Source organism: Xyrauchen texanus, chromosome 30, assembly GCF_025860055.1.
Source record: "Xyrauchen texanus isolate HMW12.3.18 chromosome 30, RBS_HiC_50CHRs, whole genome shotgun sequence".
NCBI lineage: Eukaryota > Metazoa > Chordata > Actinopteri > Cypriniformes > Catostomidae > Xyrauchen > Xyrauchen texanus.
In genome coordinates, this window is record NC_068305.1 from 35219461 (window position 1) to 35247157 (window position 27697).

The 27697-nt window shown below is 36.2% G+C and overlaps 1 protein-coding gene across 1 annotated transcript; it reads left to right on the top strand.

Annotated features, from left to right (window-relative positions):
• Positions 1–27697, top strand: LOC127623822 (GRB2-associated and regulator of MAPK protein 2-like). Its single transcript, XM_052098366.1, has 6 exons — positions 1–229; positions 5312–5452; positions 11243–11373; positions 11735–12856; positions 25459–25619; positions 26753–27697. The coding sequence occupies exons 1-6, from the start codon at positions 118–120 to the stop codon at positions 27516–27518; spliced, it is 2433 nt and encodes an 810-aa protein (XP_051954326.1). The 5' UTR covers positions 1–117; the 3' UTR covers positions 27519–27697.

Here is a 27697-nt window from a genome sequence, read left to right on the forward strand (position 1 = left end):
CAGAGAGTTTCTCTCGCGGATTTTTCTTCTTCACCATGGCGCGTTGCGTTCCTCTGGACACCGGTTCCGTTCCGTCCCCGTGATGCGCGTGATGAGGATGATGGTGACGGATGAAAGATGGAGAAACTATCCGCGAGCATTAACGGACTCTCGTGGAGCTCCGTGTCGCTGCCGCTGGACGTGGTCGTGAGCAAATTCCGTTTACCGACGCTCGTGCGGCTGAGCCACGGTAAGAAATACACTCACAGTTATTAAACGTTATCAGAGTTACAACGCGACAAAGTAAACTTAACCATGTACACTGCGGGCGCGTGAGTTTTTATTTTGTTGTGGCGCGTCAAAGCTTCTTCATCTTCTTGCAGTGTAGACTCGGTGCTTAACATTTAAAACTTAACATTACACCGATACACTCGTGCATTTTTGCTTATGCAAATGAACTCTGGAAACACTGGCATTTGTTTGACATATAGTAGCCTAATAAAATCCCCCTTCCTCATGAAATTAATCAAACGTTGTGTAAATGTTTCTAACGCAGAACACCCAGTGATGTTTGTAAAGTTGAATTCTCTTTTGGCTAAAGGTGACAGAGTGTGTGTTGTGTGTTAAAGAGCTGCAGATCCTTTCATATGTTAATGCTGTAATGTGCTGTAGTGTGTGCTGCATACTAAACAACCTCCTGCAGGAGAAACACCAACATTTACAATCACTGCCGAAAACGACTGAAGAACACAATTAAATTCCAATTAAAGCTCAGACATTCCTGTGTGTGTGTGTGTGTGTGTGTTAGAGAAGAGAGTGTGTGTGTGTTTTAAATGAGAGTCTATATGAGAGTGACAATATGGTGGGAAAAAAGCTGCTGAATGGTAACCAGTCAATGAATCAATGCTGAAATCAGTGATCAGTTGCTGAATCACACACTTGTTACTTGGGTGTCACTGCCCGTTTGTGTTTGCATTATATTGCCTGCTGTATATTCTACACAGTGGGATTACGATTTAATAATCAGAGCACCTGAAGTATTCATTATGGAGCTGTTTGTACAAGGAGTCTGTCTTGTAATTCTCAGAATCGGATTAGTTATTGAAACAAAACTAAACTAAATACATAAAATGGTGTCAGTTGTCAGCTGAAACCCATCAGCAGCTCTTCTGTAAAGAGAATCTGTGAAGACGAGGGAATCAGAGTGACTGATACAGACATGCTCTGTTGAATTATTTGCTGTGAATATCTCCAGTCTCCTTGCAATGATTATTTCATTAAACGCAGAGCTCGGGCTGAAATGATGAACAGTTTCTCCTTTCTGTTCATTTCCATGTTTGTCTTGCAGCCGTGAGATTTGATTTTTGCTTGAATAGGCTCACAGAGTCAGACTTTTTAATGGCTGCATAAAGTCTGGTTCCCTCTGCTGCTTTTTCTGTTCAAAAAGCGCCCACTTAGACAGGAAGAGAACGTTTGATTGACATGGACAACCAGCAACCACAGTTTGTTTTATGTTTAGACATGGGAATCACTACACAAAAAGTGGTGAGGACGGCCGTTGTGATAAGTGGTGAAACTTATGAGCAGATTATTAAAAAAATATTTTACTCATTTGATAAACAGTCATCCTTGATCAATTCAAGCACTCCTATAAATATTTCACATAATGCATTTTATTACTAGAACATTCATTTAAAGGGGTAGTTCACCCAAAAATGAAAACACTCATCATTTACTCACCCTCATGCAATCCCAGATGTGTAGGACTTTTGTGCATGTACTGAACACATATTAAGATTTTTAGAAGAATATTTCAGGTCTTTAGCTCCATACAACACAAGTGAATGGGTGCCAACATTTTGAAGCTCCAAAATCCACATAAGGGCAACATAAAAGTACTCGAGTTGTTTAATCCATGTCTTCTGAAGCTATATGATAGATGTGGGTGAGAAACAGATCAATATTTCTAATACAAGTTAAGCTCAATCGACAGCGTTTGTGGCAATAATGTTGATTACCACAAAAATGTATTTTGACTCGCTTAAAAAAAGCAAATGTCTTGGCTCCAGTGAGGCACTTACAGTACAATGGAAGTGAATGGGGGGCGAATTTTTTTACGTTAAAATACTCACTGTTTCAAAAGTTTTGCCTCAAGACATAAAGGATATGCGTGTAAACATGATTTAAAACACTTACTATACTAATATTACCTCACTATAACCTCGATTTTTGCTTTTTTTTAAAGAAAAGGAGGGACAAGTCTAAATAAATGTTTGTGTTAATCAACATTATGCCACAAATGCTGTCGATTGAGTTTAACTTGTCTTGAAGATTCCTTTAAGTAATTTAATTTCTGCTCCCTGCTCAGTCAATCTCCACTTCAGTTTCACTTTCCTTTTCTTCTTCTGTTTTTGGTGATTCACAGTCTTAATGCATTATCGCCCCCTATTGGACAGAGAGGAGAATTTATGATAAAAAATGACTTCAATATTGATCCGTTTCTCACACACACCCATCATATAATTTATGAACACATGTATTAAACTACTAAAGTAGTTTTGATTACTTTTATGCTCTTTTTATGTGGATTTTGACGCTTCAAAATGTTGGCACCCATTCGCTTCCATTGTGAGGACCTACAGAGCTGAAATATTATTTTAAAAACCTTAATTTTTGTTCTGCAGAAGAAAGAAAGTCATACAAACCTGGGATTCCAGGAGGGTGGGCAAATCATGAGAGAATTTCCTTTTTTGGGTGAACTATCCCTTTAACACTGTCAGTACTGGGATTTTGTTAGTCAACGGATAAATACAAGGATCAGTAAGCCATAATGACGACTGATTGAGCTCATGGTTAAGTCTTCGCCTATAGTACAAGAAATTTAGGGTTTTACATCAGTGGACAGTTTCACATATTGAACAGATTGTACTTCTATTCCTCACAACCTAATTTTCATTTGGGTCAAATAAAATATGACATCTACGTTGACAAAGGACCATTTGGACTGTAACTATTACAGTACATAACAATTCAAGAACTTATCTTGTAAAGGTGTATGAATTACATAAAAAAGACTACTACTAAAAGGGATTAATGTACAATTGATAAACAGTACAGTATTAAAAATATGGCACATGCCATGTAAATATGGTAAACATGGGTCGCTAAATATGTAATATGTGATCTTATAAACTCTTTCCCTATTTTTCTGTCATGTTGAATGTATTGTTGACTTTAAAACATCATGTCATCCCTGCTCATTTAGATGCTGCTGTGATGAGTGTGTTTATGTGTGTAGGCGGATATCCCACTGTATCAGCACAGACAGAAGTAATTATACACAACAAACACAACAAACAATCTGCCAAGGCCAAATCTGTTTGTGTGTTATTATTTATCTTGGATATGTTCCCTGTGTAAAAAAAAACTAAAAACCAATCTGTTTTGAGACTCATCTCAATATGGAATTCTTTTATTTCCAGATTAATACAATTCACTAGTCTCAAACTCTCTCAATTTATCTGTTCTTCAGTGGAGAGATGAGATTAGTCTAATATCTAAGATCAGAGAATCAGACTGATGTGAGTGGAAAGATCAGCCCAATGTTTAGTGGAGAGATCAGTGTGTGATATTTAGTGTAGAGATCAGAGGATCAGCCTTATGTTTATTGGAGAGATCATCCTTACATTTAACAGAGAGATAAGTGTGGTATTCAGTGGAGAGAGCAGAGGATCAGCCAGATATTCAGTGGAGAGATCAGAGGATCAGCCTGATATTCAGTGTAGAGAGCAGAGGACCAGCCTAATATTCAGTGGAGAGATCAGAGGATCAGCCTGATATTCAGTGGCGAGATCAGAGGATCAGCCTGATATTCAGTGGAGAGAGCAGACGATCAGCCTGATATTCAGTGTAGAGAGCAGAGGATCAGCCTGATATTCAGTGGAGAGATCAGAGGATCAGCCTGATATTCAGTGGAGAGAGAAGAGGACCAGCCTGCTATTCAGTGGAGAGATCAGAGGATCAGCCTGATATTCAGTGGAGAGATCAGAGGATCAGCCTGATATTCAGTGGAGAGATCAGAGGATCAGCCTGATATTCAGTGGAGAGATCAGAGGATCAGCCTGATATTCAGTGGAGAGATCAGAGGATCAGCCTGATATTCAGTGGAGAGAGCAGAGGATCAGCCTGATATTCAGTGTAGAGAGCAGAGGATCAGCCTGATATTCAGTGGAGAGATCAGAGAATCGGCCTGATATTCAGTGGAGAGAGCAGAGGATCAGCCAGATATTCAGTGGAGAGATCAGAGGATCAGCCTGATATTCAGTGAAGAGAGCAGAGGATCAGCCTGCTATTCAGTGTAGAGAGCAGAGGATCAGCCAGATATTCAGTGGAGAGATCAGAGGATCGGCCTGATATTCAGTGGAGAGATCAGAGGATCAGCCTGATATTCAGTGAAGAGAGCAGAGGATCAGCCAGATATTCAGAAGAGAGATCAGAGGATCAGCCTTATGTTTATTGGAGAGATCATCCTTACGTTTAACAGAGAGATAAGTGTGGTATTCAGTGGAGAGAGCAGAGGATCAGCCTCATATTCAGTGGAGAGATCAGAGGATCAGCCTGATATTCAGTGGAGAGATCAGAGGATCAGCCTGATATTCAGTGGAGAGATCAGTGGAGAGATCAGAGGATCAGCCTGATATTCAGTGGAGAGATCAGAGGATCAGCCTCATATTCAGTGGAGAGATCAGTGTATTATTCAGTGGAGAGGGCAGAGGATCAGCCTGATGTATAGTGGAAAGGTCAGCCTGATATTCAGTGGAGAGATCAGTCTAGTATTCATTGAAGATATTAGAAGATCAGCCTGGGTTTAGTGGAGATATCAGTTGGAAAGATCAGAGGATCTGCCTGATGTTGAGTGGAAAGACCAGCCTTATATTCAATGTAGAGATTAGAAGATCAGCCTGATATTCAGTTGAGAGATCAGTCTTATATTTAGTAATGGAGAGCTCAGATTTAATGATTGCAGATTGGACAAATATAACACAACATTTTGTATATCAAGCAAAAAAATTGACACATTATTTACTCAGAATTATTCAAAATAATTGAAAACAGAAAAGATTTATCAATTAACATTGATATTAACAAGGCTGTTGTAGATATATTTTGTTTATTTAATAAATGTTTTTATTTTATTTATTATCAATTAACAAGGCTGTTGTAGACATATTTTGGAACTGACAGAAGAGGAAACACTTATAATAACACTGACAATCTTACTCATTTACCTGTTAATGATGTAAGATCGCTTTTTGTCTGTGTTTGTGTGTAGGTGAGAATGTGGAGGGTTTATCAGAGGACGACGTGATATTGCTTCACTCCTGCAGACAGTGGACTACCGTCACTGCCCACAGCCTGGAGGAGGGTCATTACGTGATCGGACCCAAAATAGACATCCCACTACAGTATCAAGGTACATTATAACAGACACATGTGAGATCAGCATGTCAGATATGGACTATATGACTGGACCAATAGGTGCACTGCCATTCAGTTTGTCATTCTTACTCATTAGTGGTGTTTGCTAAAGCAAGCAGCACTGCTACTATTGCAATACTGAGTCAGGGATAAGAACAACTACTCAGAACGCCCTAGCAACCACGAAGTAAACACTTTATCAACCACATAGCAACCCCCTGGCAACCACCTGTAACACCCTAGCATTGTGGTGGTGACTTTTATACAGACAAGCACCACTCACATGTTCTTCATAAAATATCTAGTTATTGTCATACAAGTTTTTAACAATCACCAGAATCATCAGATAAAAACAGCAGGATATCTGTTGAAAACTATATTCACTGAACTAAAAGAAATGATTTTGTATCAGCCACTGAGAGTGTCCCAGCTACAGTATTAGAAACATATTCAGACTAGACAGAGAGAGACAGTTAGAAATAGAGAGAGGATTGGTTGTTAATAGTACGGTATATTGATTCTAATATACAAGCACTCAACTTCACACATGTTCACTTAGACCATTCTCCATTTTGTATATGTACACACACACACACACACACACACACACACACACACACACACACACACACACACTGTAAGCCTCTATTTCTCACTCTCTCACACACACAAGTCTTAATTCAATTCTGTATGTTTTATTACTGTGATTGTTTTTATACAATATTGGTAAAGCATCCAGTCAATACAGGAACAAGAATCAAAAACACAGGCATTGATGGACATTACAAAGCACTAAACTTTTATATTTTCTTAAGGAAATATGTGCAGAACTCACTGCCACAATACTAGGGTTGCTATGGCATTGTTATGTGGTTGCTAATATGCTCTGGGTGGTTGCTAGACTGTTCTGGAGTGGTGGTGGTGTAGTGGGCTAAAGCACATAACTGTTAATCAGAAGGTCACTGGTTCGATCCCCACAGCCACCACCATTGTGTCCTTGAGCAAGGCACTTAACTCCAGGTTGCTCCGTGGGGGATTGTCCCTGTAAAAAGTGCACTGTAAGTCGCTTTGGATAAAAGCGTCTGCCAAATGCATAAATGTAAATGTAAATGTACCTAGGTAGTCAAAAGTGCCCACCTCCAAGTCTTTATGAAATTCTGGTCTCTACTGTAGATATCGCTTGGGTCCTTTTAAATGAAATATTTTCATTTTACGGTATATGTTGCTTGCAACAAAATGAATAACCTTCAATGGAGAAAGATTATTTTTGCCCCTATAATGGTGTAGTTACGGCATCCACCAGCAGGAGCTTGTGTTCCCTGATCCCTTTTGGTTAACGCTCTCATTCATAAAGTCCAACTCATCATTACCTCATCCTGACGTCATTCCCGTGGGACCCACGGAGGAGCTTGTTGTTCCGAGCTTCCGGAATAGCAGACATTACCGTGCTGGACTTCCTCTCTGGGGACGGTCGCTACCTAATATACCAACCACCCGCACCATTAGGTCAGGTGACCAATGAGATCATCTGCTGGGGTTTCCGGCTGCAGTAAGATGCTGAGAGGGAGCAATGAGATCATTTGTGTCTCCGTTGCTGAGTTTAACGTCTCAGACAGATAGAGCACTAATAAGTGAGTTGGTATTACAGAAGGAAGATCTGCACACAGCCGAGGGATGTATGAGATGTGAGATATTTACATAACGGTTGATTTTTGTTCAGGATTCAAAAAGATTTAAAGGGTTGGTTCACCCATAAAGGAAAATTGTCTTCCTAACATCTTCTTTTGTGTTTCATGAAAAAGATAATATTTGTGTTTTGGAATAAATATGTGTTTGGAACAGCATAAGTGTGAGTAAAGGATGACAGGATTTTAATATTTTGGGTGAACTGTCCTTTGAGGGTGAACTCATGATTGTAATGATAGAGGAGGAGATTGTTATTGGTGACTCACAGATCAGAAGATTTGAGATGAAAGAAACCCAGTTCAGCTCTCCCTGGAGATGTTCTGTCATCACACACACACACACACACACACACACACACACACACACACACACACACACACACACACACACACACACACACACACACACACACACCACATCTGCTGAGACAGAAACAACAGTCATTTGGTCTCCATCTGTTGCTAATGTCACACTCAACCTCATGTTTATGTGTGTGTTTATGTTTTAGGGATGCACAGATTTGATACCTGGATCATATTGGCTCAGATACTGACATTTTTAAACAGATAGGGTATCGGTCTGATGAGCCCAATCCAAATCCGATTCTGTGTTAGTCATGGTTGTTACTGTCAAGCTACAGAAATGGCATAAAAGCACCATTAAATAAATATTTTGGGTTTAATTCAAGTTAAGCTCAATCAATAGCATATGTGACATAGTATTGATTACTTCAAAACTTAATTTTGACTCATCCTTCCTTTTCATTGAAATAAGCTAAAATCTTGGATACAGTGAGGCACTTACAATGGAAGTCAATGGGGGCCAATCCTTAAACATTAAAATACTCACTGTTTCAAAAGTATAGCCACAAGACATAAACAATATGTATGTAAAAATTATTTTAGTGTGATAAAATCACTTACTAACCTTTACTGTTTAAAGATATAGCCAATTTTACAGCTTTGTTGCTATAATGATGTAATGACAACAAACCCCAAAACCCTAAAATTACTGTAAAAATTACAATTTAAACAACTTTACAGCTCAAATAATGCATGAGTTAACAGAAGAATTAATGCAAGTGCTTTTATAAAATTATAAGCTTGATAATTCTGCCTTTAAACCTTCCAAAAATTGGCCCCATTCACTTCCATTGTAAGTGCCTCACTGAACCGTGCCATACTGATGAACCTCGAACTTGAAACAGGAATATTCCTTTAAAGTAATCCATGTGAATCGTGCATTTTATTCAAAGTCTCATTACAATAATATTTTAGTTGACTGGCTTCCAAAACATTACTGTGTGATTGAGAAGTGGACTGATATCTTATTGCAAGTAAAAAGAATAAAAATGAGATCTGAATTCAAGTTCAGATACAAGATGAAAAAAAAAACTTGAAAGAAAACGGGCTTCTTTTCTATTGAAGTCTTTCACTGGAATCCCTGTTAATTTTGCTGCTGCATTATCTAGTAGGGTAGTTAACTATAACATGTTTCTTAATAGGTTACAGTGTAACCGTTACACATTTTTATCTAATTGATTTTTATATTTTATAAAGAAATAATGTTGAGTTGGAGGTTTATGTTTCTAAAAGAGTATTCCCAATCACTTCCACACAGTGAAGTATAGATATTATAAAATGATTAAGGAAAATGCAACACAGGTATCGGATCTGTATGGGCTGATACAGAGAGTTTAGGGATCGGAATCACATCGGGAGAGAAGGTTAAGTATTTGACATAAAATGATGACACCTTATGTTTTTTGTTTTGTTTAAAAAAAAATTTTTTAAACTTATAAAAGGTACAAAATGCCCTTGAATATCAAATCCAGTGGGGAAATAGGGGGCCCATTAATGGAAAAGTTATTGACCCTGCCAGACATTCAGATTTCTTACCAGACAGTTTGTGTCCGAGTGGATTTGAAAGACATTGAGAGACAAATAAACAATACTGTAAGCCTGTTTAAAAATGAGCTGCTTTTTAAAATAAATATTGAATTGCCTGAAAGTCCATTTAGAGTTTTTTTCTTTCTTTCAGATTATTCACTTATTACAACAAAACACGTAATGTGTATTATAACAGACGTGCTTTCATGTGGCCAACCAGTCAGTAACCGTGTCTCATCATCCTTAAGTACACAACGCAGAAACAGTTCTTTATTTAGTCAATTAGTCAGATTCATGCTATGACTCAGCACCTGCTGACTCATAAGTGTTTTACATTCACTAAAAAGAGTCAGCTCATAATTGATTGAATTGATAATTTTTATTATGACACCGTAAAGCAGACGATATAACAAATGTTTTTGTGAAATGTCTACTGTAATGTAGATCTAATCTAAAAACAAATCTAACAACATGTAATCTAGAGACTTTTGCACAGAACTGTATACACACACATACACACACACACACACACACACACACACACACACACACACACACACACACATATACACACACACACACACACACACACATATACACACACATATATATATATATATATATATATATAGCTTGAAATAATGTACATATTTTGCTGTTACGGAAGGAAATTGGTACATTAATTCACCAAAGTGGCATTCAACTGATCACATAGTATAGTCAGGACATTACTGATGTTAAAAACAGCACCATCACTATCTGGAAAAAATATTTTTTTATATCAAATCTAGACAGCAGCATCACTCCAACACCTTATCCTTGAGTAATCATGCTAAATTGATCATTTCGTTCTAAAAAAATCACTTTCTATTATATCAAACACAGTTGAAAGCTATTTGGTTCATTAAATGAAGCTGAACATTGTGTTTGTGTTTGTTTGAGTTTCCACAGTATGTAATAGATTGGCATGTCCTAAGGTCAATATTAGGGCAAAAATGGCAAAAAAGAAACCGATTTCTCTAGAAACGCATCAGTCAATCATTGTTTTGAGGAATGAAGTCTATACAATACTTGAAATTACTAAAAAACTGAAGATGTCACACAAAGGTATCCTCAATACACTACAGTCTTCAAAGACAGAGGACAACTGGCTCTAACAAGGACAGAAAGAGATGTGGAAGGCCAGATGTACAACTAAACAAGAGGATAAGTACATCAGAGCCTCTAGTTTGAGAAATAGACACCTCACATGTCCTCCGCTGACACAGTACAACAGTAAAGAGAAGATTCAGGGCTAAAGGCCTTATGGGAAGAATTGTAAAGAAAAAGACACTTTTGAAACAGAAAAAGAAAAGGTTAGTGTGGGTAAAGAAACACAGACATTGGGCAACAGATAACTGGAAAAGAGTGTTATGGATCTTAACCCCATTGAGCTTTTGTGGGATCAGCTAGACTGTAAGGTACGTGAGAAGTGCCCGACAAGACAGTCACATCTATGGCAAGTGCTACAGGAAGTGTGGGGAGAAAGGTCACCGGAGTATCTGGACATACAGACAGCTAGAATAACAAGGATCTGCAAAGCTGTCATTGCTGAACATGGAGGATTTTTTGATGAGAACTCTTTGAAGTAGTTTAAGAAGTTCTAATTGTAAAAGTCATTTTTCATGTTATTAATGTCCTGACTATACATTGTGATCAGTTGAATGCCACTTTGGTGAATAAAATGTACCAATTTCTTTCCCTAAAGTGCAAAATCTGTACATTATTCCAAAACTTTTGGCCACCAGTGTGTGTGTGTATATACAGTATATATATAAAATCTACAGAAGAAAAAAAAAAAAACAAAGAGTGAAAAGAAACATAATCAGGTGGGGTGCATATAGAGCTGAAGAAACAAAAGCTGTTGCTGGGAGACTGAAATACAAAAACAGACTCGCTCTCCTTCAATTTATCTGTGTGTGAAAATGACCTATAAGATCACAAACACACATTTTGTCTAAATGAGGACTGACCTTTTGTTTTTATATACAAACCAAATAAAATGGCAACATACTAACCCAAACCCTAAAATATTTATTTTTAGATAAAAAAAAAAAAACTTGATTTATGTATCTTTTTTTTTAGATGATGTCCCTGAAGGTTGTGTCAGATTTAGCATTCTTCTTTCTTTCTTTCTCTTTCTTTCACTCTGTTTTTCTCGCTCTTCTCAGGGAAGTTTAAGTTACTGGATCAAGATCGGGATGTACGTGAGCCGGTTCAGTATTTTGGAAGTGTGGAAGAAATTGCTGGAATCTTTCCCGATCGTGTGTTCGTCATGGAGCCCATCACGTTCAGCGTTAAGGTAACGACAACATCAGAACACCTCCTCAGTCCTTCAGAACCCCCCAAAATGGTAACATCATTTACTCACCCCTATGTCATTCCAAACCTGTCTGACATTCTTTCTTGTTTGAAGCACAAAAGGAGAGATTAGGCAGAATTTTGAATGAAAGATTTCTGCTTAATACTAAAAAAACGAGAGAATAAAATGTATTATTTCTAAAATAACTGGAGATTTAAAACAGGAAGTTTAAAGTTGACCTGATTATGTGCATTTGAGTTTCTGTGCATTCAGTTGTCGCTGACAATATCGGTATTCTGTGTACTGTTGTTTAAGTGCTAATAGATCTGTCCAATAGCTCTATTTCTTTCGCTTTCTGTAGGTGGTTTCTGGGGAGTTTACAGAGGACAGTGAGTTATATAACTTCTCTCTGCAGACAGGAGATGAATTAACTCTAATGGGCCAGGCAGAACTTCTCTGCGTCCAATCAACTCGAGAGAAATCCCGCCTAACCACGCTTCTACGGCGACTGGGTAAGGCAAGTGGAGCTTTGGGACATCCTGTCCACACGAAGATGCCTTGTTTGATATGCATGAACCATAGGACCAATGAGAGCGTCAGTTTGCCATTTCAGTGCCGCGGGCGCTTCTGTACACGCTCGCCGCAGGAGTTGCAAATGCAGGGTGGCGAACATACTGTACGCAGCATCATCGAGCGCGTTCGACTGCCTGTGAACGTATCCGTGCCGTCAAGACCTCCTCGAAACCCATACGACCTGCATGCGATCCGTGAGGGCCATCGTTATAAACTTCTCAGCATCATCAGCAAAACTGTCGTTCTATGCTGCATACTACGCAAAGAGGAAGTTACTCCGTCTCACTTCCTGTTATTAACGGACATGCCGCGATTTACTCTGCCAGATGGTCTTTTGCCTGCAGACTCTTCCTACCAGCAGGTGGTGCTACAGTGTGCATTGCTGTGTCAAGAGAACTTCAACCCAGACGATTACTCGCGCGCAGTGCGCGAAGTGAAGACGGATTTCTCGGAGGAGTGTCTGAGCCCGCGGCGGATTCGGGTTTGCGTTCAGGGCTATGGGCGGGACGAGCTTGGGACGTCCTTACAGAGACTGTCTTTGTGCGTGTATGGAGGTGGTGCGGTCACACACACGCACACAATTTCACATGGCTGCAGAGACTCGTTACTTGACACACAAACACTGCCCTCTAGTGATGGTGATGGAGAAGGAGAATATGTCACGGCTGATTGGTCGACGGAAACGCAGGAGATTCCGTACGAGGAGCTTTGGACCAATCAGAATTCGGGAAGCTTTGGTGTGACTTCTGAGAGCGGTGTGAAGGCGGAGCATAACCTCATATCATTTCACTCCACTAACTCATCATTGGATGGAACAGTGGGATCCACCCACGTTGCCATGGTGCAGATGGAAGCAGGAAGAGTGTCCAGAGTATCGACTCCACCTCCCGTCCCACCCAAATCAGAAGCTGTAAGCAAGTGTTTTCCCTCATATTGCCATTTTGGGTGAATATCATAGAAACATATGCAGGTCACATTTCACCACAAGATAAAAAATATATAGATGATATTTTGTTTGTTCTGCTTACAGGAAATTAAGTGTATTTTCTTTTTTTTAACTTTTTCTCCCCTTTTCTACTCAATTTGGAATGCCCAATTCCCAATGCGCGCTAAGTCCTCGTGATGGCGTAGTGACTCGCCACAATCCGAGTGGCAGAGGACAAATCTCAGTTGCCTCCACGTCTAAGAGCCGTCAGTCCGCGCATCTTATCACATGGCTTGTTGAGCGCGTTACCACGGCGACGTAGCATGTAGAGGCTTCACGCTATTCTCCGGCATCCACACGCAATTTACCAAGCACCCCACAGAGAGCGAACCACATTATAGCACCACGAGGAGGTTACCCCAGCATGACTCTACCCATCCTAGCAACTGGGCAAATTGGTTGCTTAGGAAGCCTGACTGGAGTCACTCAGCCCAGGTGTGGTAGTCAGCTTATTTAATTGCTGAGCTACCCAGGACCCCAATGTAGCATATTTTCAAGATTTTTTGCATTGTGACAAAATTTTTCTGACAATTTGGGTAAATGACCCAATTAATCATACCATATAATCAGTACCATATAAGCCCCGTTAAAAGACCGACAGCAAAAGAAAAAACTTCATTGGAATGCCTAATATTTATTTACGAAAACATATAAAACTTAAGATTTGGGTGGGTTTAATTGGGTCACTTCCCCTAAGTGCATCTGCCCCCAAAATGCTTGATGTTTTACTTTTTTTGTTTATTTGTAATTCCCATTAAGAATATATGGGAATATATAGTTTCTTCTACTTCAGGTCATTTCATGTTCCAGATTGCAGCTTTTTAGTTTGTGATAAAAAGGTCTCATTAGTTTTTACCAGCACTTCATCATTTATTTTTGGTACTTCTTAAATTATTTCATGTTTTAGCCTCGTCCCAGACTTTCAATATTAAACTATGAAAATCCATTACAAAAATACAAATTATTACATGTTTAAAACTATGATAATCTAAACAAAGAGTTAAAAAAAGATAACGCATTTCAAAATCTATTATGTGAAAACGATTTCCAAATCTACTACTATCCCACAGTTGTGGTGTCATTTCCACCACACCAAACAACTTTGCCACAAATGTTTTATTTTTTTAGTCAAAAGTTAGTGTACTTGTAAAGCAAGTGGACAAAAGTGTGAAACATGAGACAAGTGATGTTTGAAGAAACAGGTAAATATCACTTATGAGCTAAATATTTTTATTGGGCGTCATTTCCAATCAAGCTGTAATTTTGCCATATTATGCAAAAAATAGGATAATTTTATTTTCGTGTATATCCGATACATTAAATGTTATCTATGGAAATAGTCTTAGCAAGACTAAAGAGTCAGACATTTTGAAATAAAAGTTTTATTTCCATCATATGATGGGAATTTTCATGACAATGACTAAAATTTCCTTTCAAACATGTACATACACTGATGGACATTGTTAGTAGATAAAATGTTTTTTTTTTTTTAAGATTGTGTAAAACATTTTAAAACTATAGTTTATAGGTATTTCCCCCCCACAACTGTCATGAAAATAGTGTCACAATTAAAAAAAGTTTAATGTCTGTAAAGGGATTAATGGAAAGGAGGAGGCAAGAACCGGCTCGACAATATAAATAATATTTGAATACGAAACTTAAACAAAAAGACAAACACACACAGGTGTCGGACAGCTGTCCGTAAATCTCTCTCTCTCGCACTGCAGCTTCCAGTCGGCCTTTATCCCTCTCTGAGGCTTGATTAGCCTGATTAGGGTCCGGGTGTGCGGAATCACGACCCGGCCCCGTCCTCCACCCTGTCACATGGTCCTAAAATAGGCTTCACACTCTTATTTCTTTCTTTTGATTTTGGGGTGAAATATGACCTTCAAAATATGGTAAGACAGTTTCCAAGTTTCCAATGATCATCTGACCCTTTGTGGTGTTGTAGCTCTGTAACTCTCTTTATTATCATGAGATTCACTTCCTCAATTTGGTTTCCAAGGTCCCACAACAAACACGCAGTTACACAACCATTTGTGCATTAAGGTCTATACAGCATCACAGAACACTGGTGCTCCACACTACAGACTAAATTATTGATACTGTTGCTTTTAAAGGCTGAATAATGATTATACGTTTACCGGAACAGAACACACACACACACACACACACAAACTCAGAAACACACACACACACTCAGAAACATAATCACACATAATCCCAGAGAGTGTCATTTCCATTATGTTTTGCCATGTCACACTGCATGAAATATTTTTCTTAATCAGAATTTTTCTCTTGGTTTTTCTATTTAAAATATTAAGCTAAAGCTGAGATCATCACCAAACTGAATTGCTCAAATAATCACTGTTTTCAAACAGATTCCAGTAAATTCTCCCCATCTTCCATTGGTTGTAAAAACAGATAATCCCACCCCAAATGAGACAACTAGTCGAACTAATATTGCTGTGTCAGGATGCTTAAATAAACAAGAGCAATGTTTTGATAGGGCCACAGAGAAATCAACCCACGAATGGATTACTTAAAGCAGTTGCATATTAAGAATGTTTTCAGAATGTTTTGATATTTTACTGGAAAACAAGACAAAAATACTGATTTAAGAAAAAAAAAACAATCAGTGTGATATAAAACAAACTCATAAACACAGATTCAAACAGCTCATCTCTTCAGCTGTAAAACTAGAATTAAAGTAATTTTTACTCAGTTGAGTGCAATTATGGCCTTTATCTTTTCTTCTCTCTCCCACACAAAGACTGCAGGCCTGGCCTGTAATTTAGCTCCCACACACACACACACACACACACACACACACACACACACACACACACACACACACACACACACAGTCCCTGGTGTATCTATGGAGGAAGTATATCCCAGAAGCCCTAAACTGATCCTCCCAATGAAGTTTAGACAGAGATAATTATATTAACAGTTTATCACCATGATGACTATTAAGACAGTAATATCATATTAGCTGTAATTACGAAAAACACTTTTATACACAGTAATTCTGCAGAAAATGTCTTCAATTATACAGGTTTATTTTTATTGTTTCATAAACAGAGTTTCAGTTTGTGTTTAAATAAGACTTAACATAAAAACGACAGTAAAATAATTACCTTCATTTTTCATTGTTCAGTGTTAAGTTATCTGGATTAGATGTTCAATAATAAATTTTCAATTATGACTATTCAGCTTTCAGTATTCATTGTTCAGTATTAAGTGTTCATTGTTTGGTATTAAGTGTTCATTGTTCGGTATTAAGTGTTTGGTATTAAGTGTTCATTGTTCAGTATTAAGTGTTCATTGTTCAGTATTAAGTGTTCATTGTTCAGTATTAAGTGTTCATTGTTCGGTATTAAGTGTTCATTGTTCGGTATTAAGTGTTCATTGTTCAGTGTTTGGTATTAAGTGTTCATTGTTCGGTATTAAGTGTTCATTGTTTGGTATTAAGTGTTTGGTATTAAGTGTTCATTGTTCATTATTAAGTGTTTGGTATTAAGTGTTCATTGTTTGGTATTAAGTGTTTGGTATTAAGTGTTCATTGTTCATTATTAAGTGTTTGGTATTAAGTGTTCATTGTTTGGTATTAAGTGTTCATTGTTTGGTATTAAGTGTTCATTGTTCGGTATTAAGTGTTTGGTATTAAGTGTTCATTGTTCGGTATTAAGTGTTCATTGTTTGGTATTAAGTGTTCATTGTTCGGTATTAAGTGTTTGGTATTAAGTGTTCATTGTTCATTATTAAGTGTTTGGTATTAAGTGGTCATTGTTCAGTATTAAGTGTTCATTGTTCAGTATTAAGTGTTCATTGTTCGGTATTAAGTGTTCATTGTTCGGTATTAAGTGTTCATTGTTCAGTATTAAGTGTTCATTGTTCAGTATTAAGTGTTCATTGTTCGGTATTAAGTGTTCAGTATTAAGTGTTCTTTGTTCGGTATTAAGTGTTCATTGTTCGGTATTGAGTGTTCAGTATTAAGTGTTCATTGTTCGGTATTAAGTGTTCATTGTTCGGTATTAAGTGTTCAGTATTAAGTGTTCATTGTTTGGTATTAAGTGTTTAGTATTCCATGTTCATTATTTAGTAATCAGTGTTTAGTATTCAATATAGAAATACATTTTAAATATTGATTATTCAGCTTTCAGTATTCATTGTTTTAATTGTTAAGTGTTCATTGTTCAGTATTAAGTGTTCATTGTTCAGTATTAAGTGTTCATTGTTCGGTATTAAGTGTTCTTTATTCGGTATTAAGTGTTCAGTATTAAGTGTTCTTTATTCGGTATTAAGTGTTCAGTATTAAGTGTTCATTGTTCGGTATTAAGTGTTCAGTATTAAGTGTTCATTGTTCGGTATTAAGTGTTCATTGTTCGGTATTAAGTGTTCTTTATTCGGTATTAAGTGTTCAGTATTAAGTGTTCATTGTTCGGTATTAAGTGTTCAGTATTAAGTGTTCATTGTTCGGTATTAAGTGCTCTTTGTTCGGTATTAAGTGTTCAGTATTAAGTGTTCATTGTTTAGTATTCATTGTTCGGTATTAAGTGTTCTTTGTTCAGTATTAAGTGTTCAGTATTAAGTGTTCATTGTTTAGTATTCATTGTTCGGTATTAAGTGTTCATTGTTCGGTATTAAGTGTTCTTTGTTCAGTATTAAGTGTTAATTGTTCGGTATTAAGTGTTCATTGTTCGGTATTAAGTGTTCTTTGTTCGGTATTAAGTGTTCAGTATTAAGTGTTCATTGTTCGGTATTAAGTGTTCGGTATTAAGTGTTCATTGTTTTGTATTCATTGTTCGGTATTAAGTGTTCTTTTTTCAGTATTAAGTGTTCATTGTTCGGTATTAAGTGTTCATTGTTCGGTATTAAGTGTTCTTTGTTCGGTATTAAGTGTTCAGTATTAAGTGTTCATTGTTCGGTATTAAGTGTTCTTTGTTCGGTATTAAGTGTTCAGTATTAAGTGTTCATTGTTCGGTATTAAGTGTTCGGTATTAAGTGTTCTTTGTTCAGTATTAAGTGTTCAGTATTAAGTGTTCATTGTTCGGTATTAAGTGTTCGGTATTAAGTGTTCTTTGTTCAGTATTAAGTGTTCATTGTTCAGTATTAAGTGTTCTTTGTTCGGTATTAAGTGTTCTTTGTTCGGTATTAAGTGTTCAGTATTAAGTGTTCATTGTTCGGTATTAAGTGTTCGGTATTAAGTGTTCTTTGTTCGGTATTAAGTGTTCATTGTTCAGTATTAAGTGTTCATTGTTCGGTATTAAGTGTTCAGTATTAAGTGTTCATTGTTCGGTATTAAGTGTTCGGTATTAAGTGTTCATTGTTCGGTATTAAGTGTTCATTGTTCGGTATTAAGTGTTCATTGTTCGGTATTAAGTGTTCTTTGTTCGGTATTAAGTGTTCTTTGTTCGGTATTAAGTGTTCATTGTTCGGTATTAAGTGTTCAGTATTAAGTGTTCTTTGTTCGGTATTAAGTGTTCGGTATTAAGTGTTCTTTGTTCGGTATTAAGTGTTCATTGTTCGGTATTAAGTGTTCAGTATTAAGTGTTCTTTGTTCGGTATTAAGTGTTCAGTATTAAGTGTTCATTGTTCGGTATTAAGTGCTCTTTGTTCGGTATTAAGTGTTCATTGTTTAGTATTCATTGTTCGGTATTAAGTGTTCTTTGTTTAGTATTCATTGTTCAGTATTAAGTGTTCAGTATTAAGTGCTCTTTGTTCGGTATTAAGTGTTCAGTATTAAGTGTTCATTGTTCGGTATTAAGTGCTCTTTGTTCGGTATTAAGTGTTCATTGTTTAGTATTCATTGTTCGGTATTAAGTGTTCTTTGTTCAGTATTAAGTGTTCAGTATTAAGTGTTCATTGTTTAGTATTCATTGTTCGGTATTAAGTGTTCATTGTTCGGTATTAAGTGTTCTTTGTTCGGTATTAAGTGTTCAGTATTAAGTGTTCATTGTTCGGTATTAAGTGTTCATTGTTCAGTATTAAGTGTTCATTGTTCGGTATTAAGTGTTCAGTATTAAGTGTTCATTGTTCGGTATTAAGTGTTCATTGTTCGGTATTAAGTGTTCTTTGTTCGGTATTAAGTGTTCAGTATTAAGTGTTCATTGTTCGGTATTAAGCGTTCATTGTTCGGTATTAAGTGTTCGGTATTAAGTGTTCTTTGTTCGGTATTAAGTGTTCGGTATTAAGTGTTCTTTGTTCGGTATTAAGTGTTCGGTATTAAGTGTTCAGTATTAAGCGTTCATTGTTCGGTATTAAGTGTTCGGTATTAAGTGTTCTTTGTTCGGTATTAAGTGTTCATTGTTCGGTATTAAGTGTTCAGTATTAAGTGTTCTTTGTTCGGTATTAAGTGTTCAGTATTAAGTGTTCATTGTTCGGTATTAAGTGTTCATTGTTCGGTATTAAGTGTTCATTGTTTAGTATTCATTGTTCGGTATTAAGTGTTCATTGTTCAGTATTAAGTGTTCAGTATTAAGTGTTCATTGTTCAGTATTAAGTGTTCAGTATTAAGTGTTCATTGTTCAGTATTAGTGTTCATTGTTCGGTATTAAGTGTTCGGTATTAAGTGTTCTTTGTTCGGTATTAAGTGTTCGGTATTAAGTGTTCTTTGTTCGGTATTAAGTGTTCGGTATTAAGTGTTCAGTATTAAGCGTTCATTGTTCGGTATTAAGTGTTCGGTATTAAGTGTTCTTTGTTCGGTATTAAGTGTTCATTGTTCGGTATTAAGTGTTCAGTATTAAGTGCTCTTTGTTCGGTATTAAGTGTTCAGTATTAAGTGTTCATTGTTCGGTATTAAGTGCTCTTTGTTCGGTATTAAGTGTTCATTGTTTAGTATTCATTGTTCGGTATTAAGTGTTCTTTGTTTAGTATTCATTGTTCGGTATTAAGTGTTCTTTGTTCAGTATTAAGTGTTCAGTATTAAGTGTTCATTGTTTAGTATTCATTGTTCGGTATTAAGTGTTCATTGTTCGGTATTAAGTGTTCTTTGTTCAGTATTAAGTGTTAATTGTTCGGTATTAAGTGTTCAGTATTAAGTGTTCATTGTTCGGTATTAAGTGTTCATTGTTCGGTATTAAGTGTTCTTTGTTCGGTATTAAGTGTTCAGTATTAAGTGTTCATTGTTCGGTATTAAGTGTTCGGTATTAAGTGTTCATTGTTTTGTATTCATTGTTCGGTATTAAGTGTTCTTTTTTCAGTATTAAGTGTTCATTGTTCGGTATTAAGTGTTCTTTGTTCGGTATTAAGTGTTCTTTGTTCGGTATTAAGTGTTCAGTATTAAGTGTTCATTGTTCGGTATTAAGTGTTCGGTATTAAGTGTTCTTTGTTCGGTATTAAGTGTTCGGTATTAAGTGTTCATTGTTCGGTATTAAGTGTTCGGTATTAAGTGTTCTTTGTTCAGTATTAAGTGTTCAGTATTAAGTGTTCATTGTTCGGTATTAAGTGTTCGGTATTAAGTGTTCTTTGTTCAGTATTAAGTGTTCATTGTTCGGTATTAAGTGTTCTTTGTTCGGTATTAAGTGTTCTTTGTTCAGTATTAAGTGTTCAGTATTAAGTGTTCATTGTTCGGTATTAAGTGTTCATTTGTTCGGTATTAAGTGTTCATTGTTCGGTATTAAGTGTTCATTGTTCGGTATTAAGTGTTCAGTATTAAGTGTTCATTGTTCGGTATTAAGTGTTCGGTATTAAGTGTTCTTTGTTCGGTATTAAGTGTTCGGTATTAAGTGTTCAGTATTAAGTGTTCTTTGTTCGGTATTAAGTGTTCAGTATTAAGTGTTCATTGTTCGGTATTAAGTGTTTAGTATTAAGTGTTCTTTGTTCGGTATTAAGTGTTCTTTGTTCGGTATTAAGTGTTCATTGTTCGGTATTAAGTGTTCAGTATTAAGTGTTCTTTGTTCGGTATTAAGTGTTCGGTATTAAGTGTTCTTTGTTCGGTATTAAGTGTTCATTGTTCGGTATTAAGTGTTCAGTATTAAGTGCTCTTTGTTCGGTATTAAGTGTTCAGTATTAAGTGTTCATTGTTCGGTATTAAGTGTTCATTGTTCGGTATTAAGTGTTCTTTGTTCGGTATTAAGTGTTCAGTATTAAGTGTTCATTGTTCGGTATTAAGTGTTCGGTATTAAGTGTTCATTGTTTTGTATTCATTGTTCGGTATTAAGTGTTCTTTGTTCAGTATTAAGTGTTCATTGTTCGGTATTAAGTGTTCTTAGTTCGACATTAATTGTGCTTTGTTCGGTATTAAGTGTTCAGTATTGTGTTCATTGTTCGGTATTAAGTGTTCGGTATTAAGTGTTCTTTGTTCAGTATTAAGTGTTCGGTATTAAGTGTTCATTGTTCGGTATTAAGTGTTCAGTATTGCGTTCTTTGTTCAGTATTAAGTGTTCATTGTTCGTATTAAGTGTTCATTGTTCGGTATTAAGTGTTCAGTATTAAGTGTTCATTGTTCGGTATTAAGTGTTCATTGTCTGTATTAAGTGTTCATTGTTCGGTATTAAGTGTTCAGTATTAAGTGTTCATTGTTCGGTATTAAGTGTTCATTGTTCGGTATTAAGTGTTCATTGTTCGGTATTAAGTGTTCATTGTTCGGTATTAAGTGTTCAGTATTAAGTGTTCATTGTTCGGTATTAAGTGTTCATTGTTCGGTATTAAGTGTTCATTGTTCGGTATTAAGTGTTCAGTATTAAGTGTTCATTGTTCGGTATTAAGTGTTCAGTATTAAGTGTTCATTGTTCGGTATTAAGTGTTCTTTGTTCGGTATTAAGTGTTCTTTGTTCGGTATTAAGTGTTCAGTATTAAGTGTTCATTGTTCAGTATTAAGTGTTCATTGTTCGGTATTAAGTGTTCTTTGTTCGGTATTAAGTGTTCTTTGTTCGGTATTAAGTGTTCAGTATTAAGTGTTCATTGTTCGGTATTAAGTGTTCGGTATTAAGTGTTCTTTGTTCGGTATTAAGTGTTCTTTGTTCGGTATTAAGTGTTCAGTATTAAGTGTTCATTGTTCGGTATTAAGTGTTCGGTATTAAGTGTTCTTTGTTCGGTATTAAGTGTTCAGTATTAAGTGTTCATTGTTCGGTATTAAGTGTTCAGTATTAAGTGTTCATTGTTCGGTATTAAGTGTTCATTGTTCGGTATTAAGTGTTCGGTATTAAGTGTTCTTTGTTCGGTATTAAGTGTTCATTGTTCGGTATTAAGTGTTCAGTATTAAGTGTTCTTTGTTCGGTATTAAGTGTTCAGTATTAAGTGTTCATTGTTCGGTATTAAGTGTTCAGTATTAAGTGTTCTTTGTTCGGTATTAAGTGTTCTTTGTTCGGTATTAAGTGTTCTTTGTTCGGTATTAAGTGTTCAGTATTAAGTGTTCATTGTTCGGTATTAAGTGTTCAGTATTAAGTGTTCTTTGTTCGGTATTAAGTGTTCGGTATTAAGTGTTCTTTGTTCGGTATTAAGTGTTCATTGTTCGGTATTAAGTGTTCTTTGTTCGATATTAGGTGTTCATTGTTCGGTATTAAGTGTTCAGTATTAAGTGTTATTTGTTCAGTATTAAGTGTTCATTGTTCGGTATTAAGTGTTCAGTATTAAGTGTTCTTTGTTCGGTATTAAGTGTTCATTGTTCGGTATTAAGTGTTCTTTGTTCGGTATTAAGTGTTATTTGTTCAGTATTAAGTGTTCATTGTTCGGTATTAAGTGTTCTTTGTTCGGTATTAAGTGTTCAGTATTAAGTGTTCATTGTTCGGTATTAAGTGTTCTTTGTTCGGTATTAAGTGTTCATTGTTTGGTATTAAGTGTTCGGTATTAAGTGTTCTTTGTTCGGTATTAAGTGTTCTTTGTTCAGTATTAAGTGTTATTTGTTCGGTATTAAGTGTTCTTTGTTCGGTATTAAGTGTTCATTGTTCGGTATTAAGTGTTCATTGTTCGGTATTAAGTGTTCAGTATTAAGTGTTATTTGTTCAGTATTAAGTGTTCATTGTTCGGTATTAAGTGTTCAGTATTAAGTGTTATTTGTTCAGTATTAAGTGTTCTTTGTTCGGTATTAAGTGTTCATTGTTCGGTATTAAGTTATTTGTTCGGTATTAAGTGTTCTTTGTTCGGTATTAGGTGTTCATTGTTCGGTATTAAGTGTTCAGTATTAAGTGTTCTTTGTTCGGTATTAAGTGTTCTTTGTTCGGTATTAAGTGTTCATTGTTCGGTATTAAGTGTTCATTGTTCGGTATTAAGTGTTCATTGTTCGGTATTAAGTGTTCATTGTTCGGTATTAAGTGTTCTTTGTTCGGTATTAAGTGTTCATTGTTCGGTATTAAGTGTTCATTGTTCAGTATTAAGTGTTCATTGTTCGGTATTAAGTGTTCATTGTTCGGTATTAAGTGTTCAGTATTAAGTGTTCTTTGTTCGGTATTAAGTGTTCATTGTTCGGTATTAAGTGTTCAGTATTAAGTGTTCATTTGTTCAGTATTAAGTGTTCATTGTTCGGTATTAAGTGTTCAGTATTAAGTGTTCTTTGTTCGGTATTAAGTGTTCTTTGTTCGGTATTAAGTGTTCATTGTTCGGTATTAAGTGTTCATTGTTCGGTATTAAGTGTTCAGTATTAAGTGTTCTTTGTTCAGTATTAAGTGTTCATTGTTTGGTATTAAGTGTTCATTGTTCGGTATTAAGTGTTCAGTATTAAGTGTTCTTTGTTCAGTATTAAGTGTTCTTTGTTCGGTATTAAGTGTTCAGTATTAAGTGTTCTTTGTTCGGTATTAAGTGTTCATTGTTTGGTATTAAGTGTTCGGTATTAAGTGTTCTTTGTTCGGTATTAAGTGTTCTTTGTTCAGTATTAAGTGTTCATTGTTCGGTATTAAGTGTTCTTTGTTCGGTATTAAGTGTTCAGTATTAAGTGTTCTTTGTTCGGTATTAAGTGTTCAGTATTAAGTGTTCTTTGTTCGGTATTAAGTGTTCGGTATTAAGTGTTCTTTGTTCGGTATTAAGTGTTCTTTGTTCGGTATTAAGTGTTCAGTATTAAGTGTTCATTGTTCGGTATTAAGTGTTCTTTGTTCGGTATTAAGTGTTCAGTATTAAGTGTTCATTGTTCGGTATTAAGTGTTCTTTGTTCGGTATTAAGTGTTCATTGTTTGGTATTAAGTGTTCGGTATTAAGTGTTCTTTGTTCAGTATTAAGTGTTCATTGTTCAGTATTAAGTGTTCATTGTTCGGTATTAAGTGTTCATTGTTCGGTATTAAGTGTTCAGTATTAAGTGTTCATTGTTCAGTATTAAGTGTTCATTGTTCGGTATTAAGTGTTCAGTATTAAGTGTTCTTTTTTCGGTATTAAGTGTTCTTTGTTCGGTATTAAGTGTTCATTGTTTGGTATTAAGTGTTCGGTATTAAGTATTCTTTGTTCAGTATTAAGTGTTCATTGTTCGGTATTAAGTGTTCATTGTTCGGTATTAAGTGTTCATTGTTCGGTATTGAGTGTTCAGTATTAAGTGTTCATTGTTCGGTATTAAGTGTTCATTGTTCGGTATTAAGTGTTCAGTATTAAGTGTTCATTGTTCAGTATTAAGTGTTCATTGTTCGGTAGTTAAGTGTTCATTGTTCGGTATTAAGTGTTCAGTATTAAGTGTTCATTGTTCGGTATTAAGTGTTCAGTATTAAGTGTTCATTGTTCAGTATTAAGTGTTCATTGTTCGGTATTAAGTGTTCGGTATTGAGTGTTCATTGTTCGGTATTGAGTGTTCAGTATTAAGTGTTCATTGTTCGGTATTAAGTGTTCAGTATTAAGTGTTCATTGTTCGGTATTGAGTGTTCATTGTTCGGTATTGAGTGTTCAGTATTAAGTGTTCATTGTTCGGTATTAAGTGTTCAGTATTAAGTGTTCATTGTTCGGTATTAAGTGTTCATTGTTCGGTATTAAGTGTTCATTGTTCGGTATTAAGTGTTCAGTATTAAGTGTTCATGGTTTGGTATTAAGTGTTTAGTATTCCGTGTTCATTATTTAGTAATCAGTGTTTAGTATTCAATATAGAAATACATTTTTAATATTGATTATTCAGCTTTCAGTATTCATTGTTTAGTAGTAAGGGTTAATTTATACCGTAATTTTTATATCACCAGAACTTAAATTTGTAAAAGCCTCCGAATTCATGATCTTGAGTCTATGTTTCTGTTAATTTTAATTATTTGAAAACATTTTATGTGAATTCACCTAATACAAAATTCAGGTTGTGTGATTCAAGTTCTGAATCTAGAATTTCTGTATTTAGAGCGCAGTATTCAGTTCCTTTTCCAGTATTCCGTGTTCGGTATTTCAGTATTGTTTAACTTTCTGCGTTTGGTTTATGTTCAGTATTCTTTGTCCAGTGCTCAGTATTCAGTTGTCAGTGTGTTTAGTATTAGACAGAAAGTGACATTTACTTACAAAACTGAGTCTCGGATCATGAGGAAGACAATAGCCAACAGTGTAACGTTGAGGATATCTTTACTCTCTCACTGTAACCTAGTAACTATTATTCTGTTTTGTTTGTTCTTTTGCATTACTTCTCTCTCTAGGTGAAAGAGGAGTGTCGTTTCTTAAACGCTCCTCCTGTTCCTCCCCGCTGTACTAAAGGACCCACCCCCAGCCCTCCAGTCCCGACCCGATTCCCTAAAACCCCACCCACACAGACACTCAGCCCAAACCTCTCATTTTATTCATCCGGACTGCAAGAGAGGTAAAATCACACACACACACACACACACACACACACACACACACACACACACACACACACACACACACACACACACAGACTGCATATTTATGTAATTAAATAGCAACCTTTTGCAGTTTAAAAATCACACTGGGTCACGTAATGACCTGCTTTTCTGGTAGTGAGAAGCTTCTGTCCAAAACACTCTCCAAAATAAAAGCTGTCACAAAAATAAAAACTTAATTTAATTGGAAAAAATGATGACAGAAATATATCATTACTGTATCGTTATGTAAAATGTACTGTAATACTACTACTACTACTAATAATAACAATAATTAAAAAATAATTATTAAGCAATTTCTCACATCTGTAATGCAGCACTTTATATATATATATATATATATATATATTATATAACTCCAATGTTGAGGTTCTGTATAAAAGCAGTTAATTTCATAAAAATACAATACAAAATTATGTTGAAAATTATATATATATATATATATATATATATATATATATTTGTAATTTTATTTGATTAAAGTGTTTATGAATTTATATATTCAGAAACCATTTTGATGATTAATTAAAATAAACGGTTGAATATGGAATTCAGAAAAAACAGGTATCGGAAAGTACAGAAAAGTAAATTTTCCCTCCCAAAAATATATATTTTTTAATATTATCTGAAAATATTTAAAGTTCACTGCATATATTTTTTCTGCCCTCTGTTTGTAAATGTACATGTATAAATTATAGTACTTTTTTGTAATATCAAATTTGGTAAATGTTTGACTTTTTACACTTTTATTTCCTGTCTTAGACAACGATCTGTCCTGTGACAGATGGGTTTGGCTCAACCATGCTCAAATTCAGGGAAAGTTCTGAGTGCTAGACTATGTTATAATCCACATTTGAAAGCCATTTTAAATGCTGGCATATTTATTACATTTTGGCTTTGTTGGGGCAGTGGTATTGAACAAGACATTTTGGCAAAATGAGCGATGAACAATGGGTCTTTTTTCACTTTGGAGCAAGTTTTGAGTATATTTGCATAGTACTATGGATTATTCAATCAAAAGATCCAGGAAAATTGATTCCTCATGGTATGACTCCTTTAACCAAGCATCTTCTGTCTCTCTTTTTCTCAGTTCTGCTCCTCGTAGTGGTAGTAGCTCTCCGTCACCAGAATCTTATTCTCTCTACTGTTACCCATGCACTTGGGCCGACTGTGTGACCTCTGACCCTGGCGTAAGCCCTGATCCTGCCCAGCCTGCGCAGGCCTGTTGGTCCAACCCCCGAGGAGGCGGGGCCTACACCTCCAACATCCTAAATACTCCTCTGCTGAGCACTGACTCCACCCATAAAAACTACTCCACCTGTCCCAGGCCACGCCCGGTGGCGCAGAACCGCTTTGCACCATTTGGCGCTCTAAACCCTTTTGCCAATCCAGGACACACCCACAGCTCCTCTGATTGGCACACTACTGGTAGGAACTCCCCCACTCTGACAGCTGACCTCATTAGCTCCACACCCCAGGAGCCTCAAGCCAATCAGGGAGGTTCAAAGGCAGGTCCCGAGCCTCTGCCCAGAGCGATCATGTGTTCAGAAGAGGACATGGTCACGGTAAACCACGCCTCTGGATTGGTCACCATGGCGAGAGGGGCCGAGGGTGGGGCCAGGTCGTCATGGCGACCCCCAGCAGAGCTGTGCTGGCTCTCTGTGGAGGAGGTGTCAACCAGTTTGCGGTTCATCGGCCTTTCGGATGATGTGGTTGGTCTGTTCAGCCGAGAGAGAATCGATGGCTCTATTTTCACTCAGCTGACGGAGGAAATTCTATCTGAGGACTTTAATCTCACAAAGTTACAGGTCAAAAAAATCATGCAGTTCATCAAGGGTTGGAGACCTAAAATATGACGAGCGTGGGAATGTGTGTGTGTGTGTGTGTTTCCATTGGAGGCAAAGTCAATGAAAGGACAGCGTCCTCGTATTCCGATGTATTTTAGGATGTTTTTATCTTAGGGGTCATTCCTATCATGCAGTACAATTTCATGTCTCAATAATATATGTCTTAAAATATTAGATCAAATATTAAA